The sequence below is a fragment of the Lontra canadensis genome, unplaced genomic scaffold (assembly GCF_010015895.1).
Source record: "Lontra canadensis isolate GAN:19392208 unplaced genomic scaffold, GSC_riverotter_1.0 scaffold84, whole genome shotgun sequence".
Classification (NCBI taxonomy): domain Eukaryota; kingdom Metazoa; phylum Chordata; class Mammalia; order Carnivora; family Mustelidae; genus Lontra; species Lontra canadensis.
In genome coordinates this window covers 616,677-629,245 of record NW_022631078.1, presented here as the reverse complement: position 1 = coordinate 629,245, position 12,569 = coordinate 616,677, and the positions used below count along the sequence as shown (strand labels likewise).

The window sequence follows — 12,569 nt, the reverse complement described above, 5'->3', positions numbered from 1 at the left end:
GCCTACTTTTGATCTCTGTCTGTCAAATAAATAAATAAAATCTTTAAAAAAAAAAAAAAAAAGACAAGAAAACAAAGATGGGCCAAAGACTTGAACAGACACTTCTCCGAAGGAGAAACCAGATGGCTGATAAGCACATGGAAAGATGATGAACACCACTGAGCATCAGGAAAATGAAAACCTGTAGTGAGATATGGCCTCACATCCATTAAAACATTATTTTCGAAAAGCACAGGAAATAACCAATGTTGGTGAAGATGCAGAGAAATGGGAACCCTGGCATCCAGTTGGGGGGGCACATAAAATGCTGCAGCTGTTGTGGAAAACAGTATGGTAGTTCCGCGAAATATCGAGAATAGCAGTGCCATATTACCCAGAAATCCCATTTCTGGGTACAGACCCAGAAGAATTGAAAGCAGAATCTCAAAGAGGTATCAGTACCACCATGCTCACGGCAGCGTTAGTCACAAGAGCTAAAACGTGCGAGCAACCCAGATGTCCATCAGCAAATGAACAAATAAGCAATATGTACTATATACGTACAACAAAGTAGTATTTATCCTTTAAAAGGAAGGGAACTCGGATACCTGCTACAACATGGACAAAACTTGAGGACGTTATAAGTGAAATAAGCCAGTCACGAAAAGACAAATTATGATTCCACTTCTACGAAGCACTTGGGGGGAGTCCAACTCACGGATTCAGAGAGTGGATGCTGGCGGCCAAGAGCTGGAGGGAATATGGGGAGTCGGTGTTTAGTGGGGACAGACTTCCAGCTTCGCAGGATGAAAAGAGCCATGAAAATGGACAGTGGTGCCGGTTGCACATGACCGAGATACTTAAATGAATTATTTTAAAATGGTTCAGACAGCAAATTTTGTTGCGTTTTTTTATGACAATAAAAACGAAAACAGGGGTGTCTGGATGGCTCTGTTGGCAAGCGTCTGATCTCAATTTCGGCTCAGGCCGTGATCTCCGAGTCGTGGGACGGAGCCCCGCGTTGGGCTCTGGGCTCAGTGCCAAGTCTGCTTGCGATGCTTTCTCTCTCGCCCTCTGCCCCTCTCCCCACTTGCATGTTCTCCAAAGAAATACATAAATGAAATCTTCTAGAAAATGGAAAAGAGAGAGAGAGAGGTGAAGCCAACGACCAGAGCTGACAAACGAGAGGAGATCTGCTGTCGTGTGTGACGCTGTCTGGGAGCGAGGGAGGGTCTGGCTGAAGACCAGCAGCCGTGAGCCCCGACGGCGTCCCGGAGCCGCCGAGGGAAGCCAGAAACAGAAGCCAAGCGCAGGTGCAGGATAAAGTACGGAGACTAGTAACGGTGAGGACGCGTCCGTACTTCGGTCGTAAGTAGGGGCCGTGCTGGCCAGTACGCCTGCCCGGACAAGTGGGAAAAAACAGACAAACCGCGAAACGCACGTCTCTCCAAATGAAGCGGACCAGGTCAGCTACATCGCGGCCCAGAAAACCCCTCTTGGGTGAGCCGAGTCTCTTGGCCATTTTATCCTCCAAGAGTGTTTGCCAAGTCAGGGTGGCAGCGGCGATGCAGGTCCGGCCCAAGCAGAAGGGCTTTCTGGAGGACCAAGAAGCCGCATGACCCCGTCAGCCGGCGTGAAACACCCGAGTCGCGTGATGTTCAAAATACAAGCCACACGGCCTGCTTCCCCCAGGGTGCGAGGATGCTTTGTCTGGGCTGCAAAGACGGTGAGCCCTCCCATGCCTGTGGCACTTGGGGATAAGCTTCTCCAGGGGACAGGGTCGGCAGCAAAACCCTCCAGTCCCCCGCCCGAGACCCTCGGCACCAGAGCGCGGTGAAGCTGCCCGAGCTGCCGCTGGCCCTGCTCCCTGCTTGCCGGCCGGGGCCATCGGCTTGACGCTACGCCTACAACGGAGGAAACGGTGAGCGCCCCGTCTCGGGGGCAGCATGACTTCAGTCCATGCTTCCTTCTTAGACAAGGGGCGGCACACGAAAATTACAGAGACTGAGAAGAGGCTGAAAATCCCGACCGAGTAAAGGGCAAAGACAAACGCCACAAGAAGGCCTCCCAGTGCTGGAGTCAGAACCGGGCAGCTTCGCAGCCAGCCTGGAGACAGCAGGAGACAAGGCCGGTCAGTCTTAAGATGGGTTGATAGAAAATACACAAACTCAACCTCAGAGAGGAAAAAAGGACGAGGGAACCAGGCACAGCAAAGTGACGGGGGAGACGCAGTCACGTGGCCGGCTGTGCGCAGAGCTGGCATCCCAGAACGGGAGAAGAGGACGAGGCAGAAGCAATATTTGAAGATAATGGCTGAGAACGTTCCAAAATTCATGAAAGATTCCAACCCCCCAGATTAGAAGTCCCCAAAATCTCTAGGTAGAGGACATAACAAAGAAAACCACATCTAGGCATAACGAAGTCAGACTTTGGAAAAAGGGGGCAAGCGGGTACTGGGTCTCCAGCCTGCCAAGCGCCCGGCCCTCAGGAGAAGGGGGAAGGCCGGGCTCAGCCTTCAGGTTCCCAGGAAGCAAGAGGCACGGACGGTCCCGGAGAGTCCTGAGGGCCGAGCCGGGCCTTCTGTGGGTCCTGACTGCCCAGGGCCCACCCACGGGGCTCAAAGGAGGTAAAAGGCACGAACAGGGCGGAAAGTGCTCAAGGCGCTGCTACCCAAAGCTGCCCCCAAGGGGGTCTTCCTTTTATGAGCCAACAGGGACCTGCTGGGACAGGCGGCAGTGGGTCTGGGAACCCCAAGACCCAGACGGGTGCTTCAGATGTCCCAGAGGTGGGACTTCCCCGCACAGCTCCTGATGCCGCCCCCAGGTCCCCGGCTCAGGTGAGCCGGCCCGGCGCGTGCCAACTCGTGCCAGCGAGCACCAGGCACCGGGCGCGGCCGGAGGGCTCCGCACAGGCGCGTCTTACTGGACGAGGGAGTAGTACTGCTCTGCCACGTCCTTCCACTCGTCCTCCGTGAGGCCCTTGCCAGCGTCCTCGGGGACATCGATGTCCCGGTGCTCCAGCTGCCCCAGGTAGGCCTGGCACACCTTGCACGCAGTGTCCACGAGCTGTCCCGAGAGGCCTGTGAGCCTGGAGTCCGCACTCTGGGAAGCTGAAACCCAAGCACAGGGTCTGGAGTGGGAACTCCTGCATCCCTGGGCCCCCAGCCCTGGCCAGGCGCGCCTCCCCCGCCGCACACGCCCTCCAACCGGACTCGGGCCACGGCTGGCCATGCAGCACGGCCTCCCAACTTGCGACGAAACTTCTACTTTTCTGGGCAATAACTGCGTATTCAGTAAGAACTTGGGGGCCGTCCTGCCTGACTCCCGCAAGCTGGGGCACACCCGGCGGCTGCCTGCACCAAACTCTTACATCTCGTGCTCCCGGGACCCCGGAGCTGAGCTGGGCCCGAGGGTCTCAGGAGTCCTCCCGTCCGGTGACAGCGAGCCTCCAGGAGCCCAGCTCCCACCCAAGGCAGCCGGCCCACTGGTCCCCAAAGGAGAACGAGTTGACAACCAGCAACTGTTTGGGTGGTTCCTGGCTGGAGCCCGGAGGAGCGAGGGGGCTTGGCAGGTGCACAGAACCAACTCCACACACAGGCGCGGGGCTGGGGGCAGGGGGCGGGTGCCGAGACATCGTGGACTCCGGACCCCCGCAGTTAGGGACCCCGGAGAAAGTGCTGCAGGTTGCATGGCTGACACAGAGATCACAGAGTGTGTCTTTAAACTGTGTTCAGGAGAAATTCCCGGAACATAAAAACAGGCATTTGAACGTGAAAATCTGCACTTCTGCTTTCTGGTCAGGCACAGAGGAGGCTGGATGGTGCCAAACTGTCCTCACAAGTACAAAGTAAAACCAAAGCATCAGCGACTCTTCTTGGCTCCACCGGAGAGCCGAGGTCACGTGGCCAACCATCGCCTGGTCACAGGAGGGCAGCAGACCCAGACCATCACCGCTCTGGGCAACAGAACCCCGAAGCCAAAAAGCTCCCCGGATGCCAGCGCCAGGCGAGGAAGCCTGAGCGACCGCTGAGGACCAGCTAAAGGCTCAGGGTGTGCACGAGTCCGCGTCACAAACCCCGGGTGCTCAGCTGGGGCGGGGGCGTGCGTTGTCGGTCTTCCCTCCAGGACCTTGACCTGGTTCTCACCGTGAATGTGGGAGCAGGGCCCCCCCTTCTGGCAAGAAGGGAAGGTAAGCATCCTGGATGCTGGGGGCCACTCTGTTCTCAGCAAGGCCGTGCCGGAGCCTGGCCTACCCCAGCCCTCCTGCCAGCCTGTCCCACCGAAGGGCAGGAGGACAGAGAAGCACTGGTGGGCCTCGCAGTCCGGGGGCACAGGCTCACCACAGACGGAGCCCTGATCGCGGGACTACAGGACACCGTGGCGGGGGCAGGAGGAACGGGGGGACATGAGTGGGCTGAAAAGACACGCCGTGTGATGACAACCATCACACGTTTGTCCAAAGCCCCACGACGCCCCACACGAGAGGGACCCTCAGCGCCAGCTGACGTGGGCTCGCGGGTCGGAACCAACGTGCCCTCGGTGCGGGCTGCGCGGGGAGGCGGCCGCGGGGCAGGGCGGCTGCAGGACACCCCTGTGCCTCCTGCTCGACCTCAGTGGGAACCACGGACGCTCTCAGAAAGGGAACAGCATGATACTTATTTGGGTTTCATGGGCCTGATGGCACGGCGGCCCTGCACCAGGCGGGAAAGCCCGTCCCTCTCACCCTCTTCTGCGGAGCGGGGACAAGTCCGCCCTGGACCCGCGGCCCCATGGCCCCTCCCGGCACAGTCCTCCTGGCACGGTGCAGCCGCGCCCCCCACACACCTTTCCGGTTGCTGGGGCCGGGGTCACAGGCCTCCCCCCTGCCGCCGGGCTTGCCTCCGCTGTGGCTCTGGTGGCTGACCACCCACTTGAGGATGCTGGAGGCCACCGTGCGCCGGAAGTCGTCTGAAAGGACACCAAGGCCTCGCCCCCTCTGCCGGCACCAGGGACCAGGGGCCTCGGCCAGCACGAGCCATCCTCAGCCTCGCTGCCCCACAGCCCGCGGTGGCCTCCCTCCTGCCCCCACCGCCCTGGAGGGGCGGTTCGCTCTGCCCTCAGCCCACACCTCCAGCACAATCCTTCTCCCTCCGCCCCTGCACAGATGGGAGTCTAGTCCACCGCCAGCCGCCAGCTGCACGCCCCTCCCCTACTCTTCCCTCCCCCACTCAGGGACACGCCCCACGGCGGCCGCTGCGCTTGTCCTTGTCCCTGCTCCTTGCGTCTTCAGCCCCGCGCCAGAGGACAGAAGCCTCCCGCAGACACACTAGGACCCTCCCCATCCCAGGAGCCTCTCCGGGCCTTCCTGGACAGGCTGGCCTCCAGGGCTGCCGGTGTGGACGGCCAGAGGGGCCCTGCCACACACAGCCAGCACAGAAGGCCGCTCTGGGTCCCACAGACAGGCTTGGGGCCAGCCCGGCTCTGAGGCCTGTCTTACCAATTCCACTCCAACCCATGCCCTCTGGGAGGCCCACAAGAAATTCCAGTACCCTCTCGCCAAAACCAAACCCAAGCCTGCTCCCTGCTCATCTCAGTGGGGGCCCCACCGGCCCGGCCCGCAGCTGCTGCCACCGTGGAAAGATCCAGAACGCCCACTGCCTTCCCTAGCTCCTCCAGGGCCCACGGCTTCTCACTTAGTCTCCTTCCACCAGAACAGACCCCGCCCTGAGCCGACTCCTGGCCCCTGTGCCCTGTGGACACTCAGGCGCGAGGCCTCCCTCGTTCCGGGTGTTCACCTGCGCCCCCTCTCTGAGAGGCCCCTGCTCACTGCCCTCCCCTCCCCTGCACTTCTCACCTCCAGACCCCACGGACCCTGCCTTGTCCTGCCCGTATCTGTCTGCCCCTGGGAGCCCCAGGTGGGGTCAGGACCTAAGGCATGGGTGCTGGTAGAGGCTGCATCTCCCCCAGACCAGGTGCTCAGGAAACGCAGTCGCCCCCAAATGAACACTGCCCACCTGCTCTGACCTTCACCTTCTGTCTCTCTTGGCAGGTCAAACCAGGAACCCTCCCTCTGTCCTCAGGCCAGAGCCCATTGCCCAGAGCTGCTCAGACCTGGGTCCCAGGACCACCCGCATGCCGGCCTCCCCCAGGAAGCCAGTCAGAACCAAGTTGCTGGCTCGGGGCTCCATCAGCCTCCATCAGCCTCCCACGCATCCTGCTTCACAGACGCTGCCCGTGGAAGTTTCTGGACCAGTCCTCACCCCTTGAAATGGAGCTGAGCCCCTGGGCCTTGGGACGGGACCAGGCCCTCTGCCATCGGCCCCCACCAGCCCCCAGCCCTGCAGCTGTGGCCCAGCCCCCTCCCTTCCTGCAGCCCCTCAGTGGGAGGTGGACCCCATGATGCCCGGTGGTCTCCGCCTCCGGCCACCCACTTACCCAGGAATTCCTGCTTCTCGCTCTCAGAGCAGAGGCTGTAGCAGCGGGGGAAGAAGGAGTCAGGGTCGGCTTGGACGTACCACGGCAGGCTCCTCATGTTCACACACAGCCCGATCTCCAGAGACAGCGGTGCGTCAGACCCCCACAGGCCACCTGCTGGTCCCCTCAGACCAGCCTGAATGTCCACAGGTCTGGCTGGCGGCACCCATGCCAAAGGGCTCTCGAGCGGGGCGCCTCCTGGAGTAGACCCCTCCCCGGCCTCCCTGCCCCTCCGGCCCCCAGCCAGCTGGCCTCAACAGCAGGGTGACCCCACGTGCAGGCCGGGGCCATCTGAGGGCACAGGGGTGGTGGGTCCCTAACAGGCACTGGGCCTGAGCACCAGGTAGGAGGGAGCAAGCTCCTGGGCACACTCACCATGGGCCCCGTTTGGGGAAAACTGCCATGTGCCCGGGAGCTGCAGGCGTGGAGCTGCTGGGCACACTGGTAGGCAAGCCGCATGGGGTCTTTGCAGGGAGCGCGGCCTGGCTGCCCCCAGGAGGAGGCAGCTGCTGAGGCTGGGTGGGGATGCATGGGGCCAGACCCCCACGGGGAGCCCGGGAGCCGTGCGAGCCTCATCCCTGACCCTCTGTGTCATCCTTGCCCGTTGAGGGGATGGTCTCCTTGTTGCCCAGAAGCCTCTCTACCCCACCTCTCCCACGTGGCTACCGGCAGGCCTGTCCACCCGGGCTGACCCCGCCCCTGGACCTCAGCCCTCGGGGTCACAGGATGGGGCTGCGGGACCAAAAGGCAGTGAGGCCAGGAGGTGCCCATGCCCCCTGCAGCCAGAAGGCTCTGCGCAGGGGAGGTGGCCTGGCTCTCCCTGGGACCCAGGGCCTCCTCCGGACACAAAGTTTATGCCAGGCTCTGGAGGCAGCCACCCCCTCACCCCGCCCCGCCTGAGGTTTGGCCTGCGCACCCAGAGGAAGGACACAGGGCCAAGGGTGCCTGGGGCTCTGGGGGTGCGAGTGGAGCCGGAGCTGGCGGCCTCTAGACACTGGCAACAGGAAGCGTGGCCTCTGCCTGGGCAGAGGTCTTCCTGGGGAGGAGCCCGGAGGTGGCCAGTCCACACGCGCCCCCCCCAAACTCAGCCACGGAGCTGCAGGAGACTAGGTGCCGCCCTGCACCTTCCCTGCCCACCGCCCCCTCGCCCCACTCTCACCTTGGTGGTGAAAGAGGCCGTCTTCCCGTAGTGGTTCAGCATCTGGTCGCAGCTCAGGCTGTGATAGTCGACGACGTCCCTCCTGATAGTCCAGAGGAAGTACGGCATTTCGTTTTTTACCAACCTGGACTGGCAAGAGAAAGACCCTTACCAATACCCTCTACCCAAGCTTCGTATCTCTGGGTGTTGGGATGTAAGCAGGAGTGAGGGAAATCAGCATTTTCCCAAGTTTTTCTTTGAATTCTAGCTAGTAGCGTACACAGTAAAATCGGTTTCCGATGGCGGATTCAGGATGTCACTTCCGTGTGACACCAGGCACTCATCACGAGGGCCCTCCTCGAGGCCCGTCCCCCCACAACCTCAGCGTGTTCTCTCCTTAAGAGTGTCTTGTGGTTTGCCCACCTCTCTCTTCCCTCCCCACGATCGCCTGCTCTGTTCCTGAAACGTCACGCGCGAGCGAGGCCGCGTGGCGCGTGTCTTCCTCGGGCTGGCTCGCTCCGCTCAGCGTCCTGCCTTCGAGCCCATCCACGTCGCTGCCGATGGCAAGGCTTCATTTCCGATGGCCGCGTATAATCCCACCATAGATGTGAGCCACATCCCTCACCCGTCGTCTGTCCGCGCACATCTGGGCTCTCCCCCAGGTGCTACTGCAGGTGACGTGCTGCAAGCCTGGCGCAGGTGCCCCTTTGCATCGCTGCGTCGGTGCCTTTGGGCAAATACCCACGAGTGCAGCTCCTGGGTCAGAGGGAAGCTCTACTTTTAGCTTTTTGAGGTGCCTCCATACTGTGTAAATCAGGTATTAAATGACACTGAGGTGTGCGTTCTGTGTCTCTCTGGTCTGGAAGGTTGGCGGCCACGTTCCCTGGGGGGCTACGGTGTGCCGCACTGGGGGTCACTGCCCGCACACGGGGGCTCTGCGCTTGGGAAGCAAGGCCAGGCTCTGCACCGAGAGGGGCCCCTGTGCGTGCAGCTGCGTGAGGTCTGAGCTGCCCGCTCCATGGGTGCCCCTGTGGGGCTCAGGAACATGCCACATGTGGGCGTGGTGTGAGTGCACTGCCTCCTGTCCCGGAGACTGTGGGAGACAGCCTCCGCCCTTGCCCCCACTTTGGAGCAGGTGGCCAGGGCCAATGGGGCACGGGGACCTCACCGTACGGCCGCAACTAGACCCAGGGCAGCCCGGGCAGCTCTGATTTTATGTGCACAAACCAAGCACCTGTGTGGTCAAAATTTCTTCCCAAACAGATACGAGGAACGGAGCAGCTTTCCAAAATTCTGACGCCCTGAAGACCCCACAGGGCCATTCTCCGCAGTCCAGCATCTGAGGACACACCTACTCTTCTGCAACACGGGATGGTCTACCGTGACCCCGGGTTAGGGCAGGACTGGGCTCCCCCTGCCCCAGTGCCAACAGGAGCGCCCGGAGGGAGGGGGGAGCTGGCCACCAGCATCACTTCCCAAACTTTATCCCAGAGCTGGACTCGCAGCCCACCTTCCTACTCGCAGCAACATCCGAGCTTCTGCTGTCACTTTCTGGCATGAGTCTCATTTGTTCAAGGTGGCATCAGCCGTCAGACAACAGTATGAAGGGCAGCACGCAAGTGCATGTCACACATGGGTGCACATGGACACACACGAGCACACACGCACACACAGATGCACATGTGCGCATGCACACACGCGTGCACACGGAGATGCACACACGTACACGGGTGCACTCGGACACCACAAGCTCAGCAGCCTGGTGTGACTGGCTTTGCCACCTGTCCCCAGGACAAGGCCCAGGGACGGTGACAGTGTGAGGGGCGTGGGGAGATGGGGGCCCATCCGGGCCGCGGGAGCACGGGGTGGAGACCTACCATCACATCATGGATGTCGTCTATCTTCTCCAGAGCCGCTTCTTGATTTTCTTTGCCTTCAGTGTGTTTATGTTCTGCAAACATGACCCCCGGAGAGCCGTCAGCAGGTCAGGGCCTAAGCCCCTCGGCGCGGCCCCCATGCCACTTAGCCAGCAGCCGCCGCGGCCACAGCGCACTTGCCAACTCCGCGGCAGTGCATCCCCAGGGCACGTTCGCGGGTCCCGACACGGGGCAGGGCGGCATCAGGCTCAGGCTACGTTGACCCGCCCCGGGGTCCACCACTCGGGCCCTCTGCTGGGTGCAGTGTCAGGGTCGGGCCACACCTGGGGGCCAGACAGCCTGGGGATGAGTGGGGTGGGGCGGGGCGCAGGGAATGGGATGGTGACAAGGTTCACGTGGGTCTGAGCCGCCACGTGGGAGCCGGCCCTGTGCAGACGCCAGGGCCAAGTATGCACAGATGCTGTCTGCAGTGGGAGGCGGGACCTGTGGGGACCTGGGGCCAGAGGAGGGACACACAGGTTGAGGCCCCTGAAGGACGGTGACAACGGCCTAGACACGGGAGGAGGTGGCCTGTTGTGGGCGTGGATGGGGGGACCAGGTCTGGAAAGCACAGGCCTGGTGTGGGGCTGGCTAGGGAAGGCAGGCCAGGAGGGCAACGGCCCCAGGGAGACCCCCGCACACGCAGGAGAGGCCCGGGTCATGGGCCCTGAGGGCCAGAACGGCACTCCCCGGAGAGGTGTGACAGACACACATGAGAGCCTTACACCGAGGGACAAGACACCTTCGATACTCTACCAGTCACCCCTGCATTGTCATCGTCCGCATTCGGGATGACCTTGGGCAAAAAGTGGAACTTCTTCTCCACCCAGCCCTTTCTTCGAAGGGTGGCCCGTATCACCGGGTAGTGCCCGTAGATGGAGAAAATCTTCTTTTCCTCAAATTGCAAGAGCAGATTTTAAATTAAAGAATGAAAGGCAAGACAGTTAATTGTCTGTGAGAGGAGGACCCTCAAGTCCCGCTCCAAGAGGAACATACGGAAACACCGAGAGTGCACACACACGCACACACACACACGCGGGCACGGAGCAGGGCCCCACCGTGTGCACACTCATTCCTTGTGCGCCTTGCCCTCTAACGCTTTCTTTTCTCTACGAAGGTGACAGTCTCAGTCTCTCATGCTTGGGGGTGAGGGGATGGGTGCCTGAGGTTCAAGGAGTGAGAGGGAAGAGCCATTCAACCAGCCAAGAAGGGCTGGAGGGAGAGGAGGCCAACAGTATGAGGCCAGCACAGGGGCTAGGGACTCTGCCTGTGAGTGTGGAAATGAACACAGCTGCCTGGGCACCAGGAAGAGAGACAGCAGCAGGTGGTGTGCACCCAGGTCATCCCAGCTGAGGGATGGGAGACGGGAGAGTGATGGTCATGCTAGAGCCCCTGGGCCCATGTTGCTGAGGTCCAGCCTGCACACCTTCACCTGGACAGGGTCCCAGAGTGCAACAGCCATAGGGCAGGGTCAGCAGTTAGCTTAGTGCTTCACAAGTTTGTGGGAGCAGGTAGGGAGGGCTGGGCAGGAGGGGAATGGCTCAAACTCATGGTGTCCTTAATTAGATGACTTTGAACAAATCAAAAGACAGACTCTTGTGGGTGGGCCTGGCCTAATCAGGTGCACCTCTTGAAAAGAGGGTCCAGGGCAACCCTGAACTTGGAGACTCAGAGCAGCAGAGACTTTCTCCCCACGGTCAGCTCTGAAGAAACCAGCATTTCGGCCACAAGGGAATGAGCCTTGCCAACCAGCCCAGGTCTGAAGGAAGATCCCTTCCCAGCTGAGCCTCTGGATGAGACCCCAGACCAGCTGATGCCTCATTTCAACCCCGAGGAACCCTGAGCAGAGGACCCCGCAGAAGCTGTGAGATAACAAATGGGTATGTTTAAGCTCATGGTGATTTGTGACCCACATCGGCAGTCGACATACCCTATAGTTCCCACAAGGAGGACCTGCACGCCTCTCCCAGGAACACGCGCAAGGAAGCTTGTGCCGGGGCTGGAGGCTGTGAGTCCAGGGCACAGGAAACACCCAGGAAACACCCAGCAGCTCAAAGGACCTCTGTCAGCCTCCTTCTGTGCAGGAAACCTGTCCAAAGCCTGCCCTTGTCCCCCACAGGGCTGTGCACCAGGATGGAGGGATGGGATGACCTTGGTCATGGAGGGACTGCAGTGATGCAGAGGCAGGCAGGGAACGTGACCAGCGGCAAGAGCATCAATACCCTGTGCCCCAGCCAGAACCCCAGCCATGCTTACGGTCAAACTGAACGACCTTGGAAAAGCAGACTGTTTTAATGAACAGAATAAAACTCCTCAGGGAACCACAAAAGGAAGGAAAACAGAGCATAAGACCTATAAGATATAAGAGGGGAAATGGAATCTATACTGTGATCAGTCCACAAGGAGGCACAAAATGAGGGGAAGCCGACCAGACAAGACAGACGGGACAAGGGAAGGAGCCAGGGACACAGGGTGACGCCCGAGGACCCCAGGGGTGCACTTGTGGATAAAGACAGCGAAGGCCCCAGGAAGAAGGTGAGGCGTGCTGGCTGGATTTCCAGAACCCCAGTCCACGCTGTTTACAAGAGAAGTCAAAGGCAGTCACGTACAGGTCAGTAGAACATAAGAGGATCTAAGCATGAGACAAAGCAGCCTTTGGGACAAAAGAAACCCCTAAAGTAAAGAAAATTGCACCATAATTTACAAAAAGATTGAATTCCCCAAGAAGGTACTTTTGTCTGCTCCTGCTAAGAGAGCGATAAATTATATAAAGTGAAATCTGACAACCACAATGTGAAGGGATCCACACTGACCAGGGGTATCTAACGTGCTTCTCTCAGTGAGAGACAGACCCGCAGAGCAGAGGGTCCAGTCGGCCTCAAAGACTTGAACCGTGCAGACAGCCAGCTCTGCCCAGTCGGCTCTCCTGGACATGCCCAAGACGCTGGGCATCAAGCAAGTCAGAACACATTTAGATGCAGATGACGCTCTCCACCGTATGCAACTGAACTAGAAATCAGTAACAACATAATTAGAAAAAACCCCAGCATTTATCCAAAGGATACAAACATAGCGATCTGAAGG

At 60.0% G+C, this 12,569-nt stretch overlaps 1 protein-coding gene across 1 annotated transcript in view; it reads right to left on the bottom strand.

Moving 5' to 3' along the window:
• The window catches only part of TTLL8 (tubulin tyrosine ligase like 8), a 48,766-nt gene that overhangs the window by 26,949 nt on the left and 9,248 nt on the right, over positions 1-12,569 (bottom strand). The window contains exons 3-8 of the mRNA XM_032882741.1: positions 10,242-10,380; positions 9,447-9,520; positions 7,591-7,719; positions 6,385-6,507; positions 4,803-4,977; positions 2,902-3,088 (exon numbers count right to left, since the gene is read on the bottom strand). Coding sequence (XP_032738632.1) covers positions 2,902-3,088; positions 4,803-4,977; positions 6,385-6,507; positions 7,591-7,719; positions 9,447-9,520; positions 10,242-10,380 — 827 coding nt within the window. The remainder of the gene's footprint in view (positions 1-2,901; positions 3,089-4,802; positions 4,978-6,384; positions 6,508-7,590; positions 7,720-9,446; positions 9,521-10,241; positions 10,381-12,569) is intronic.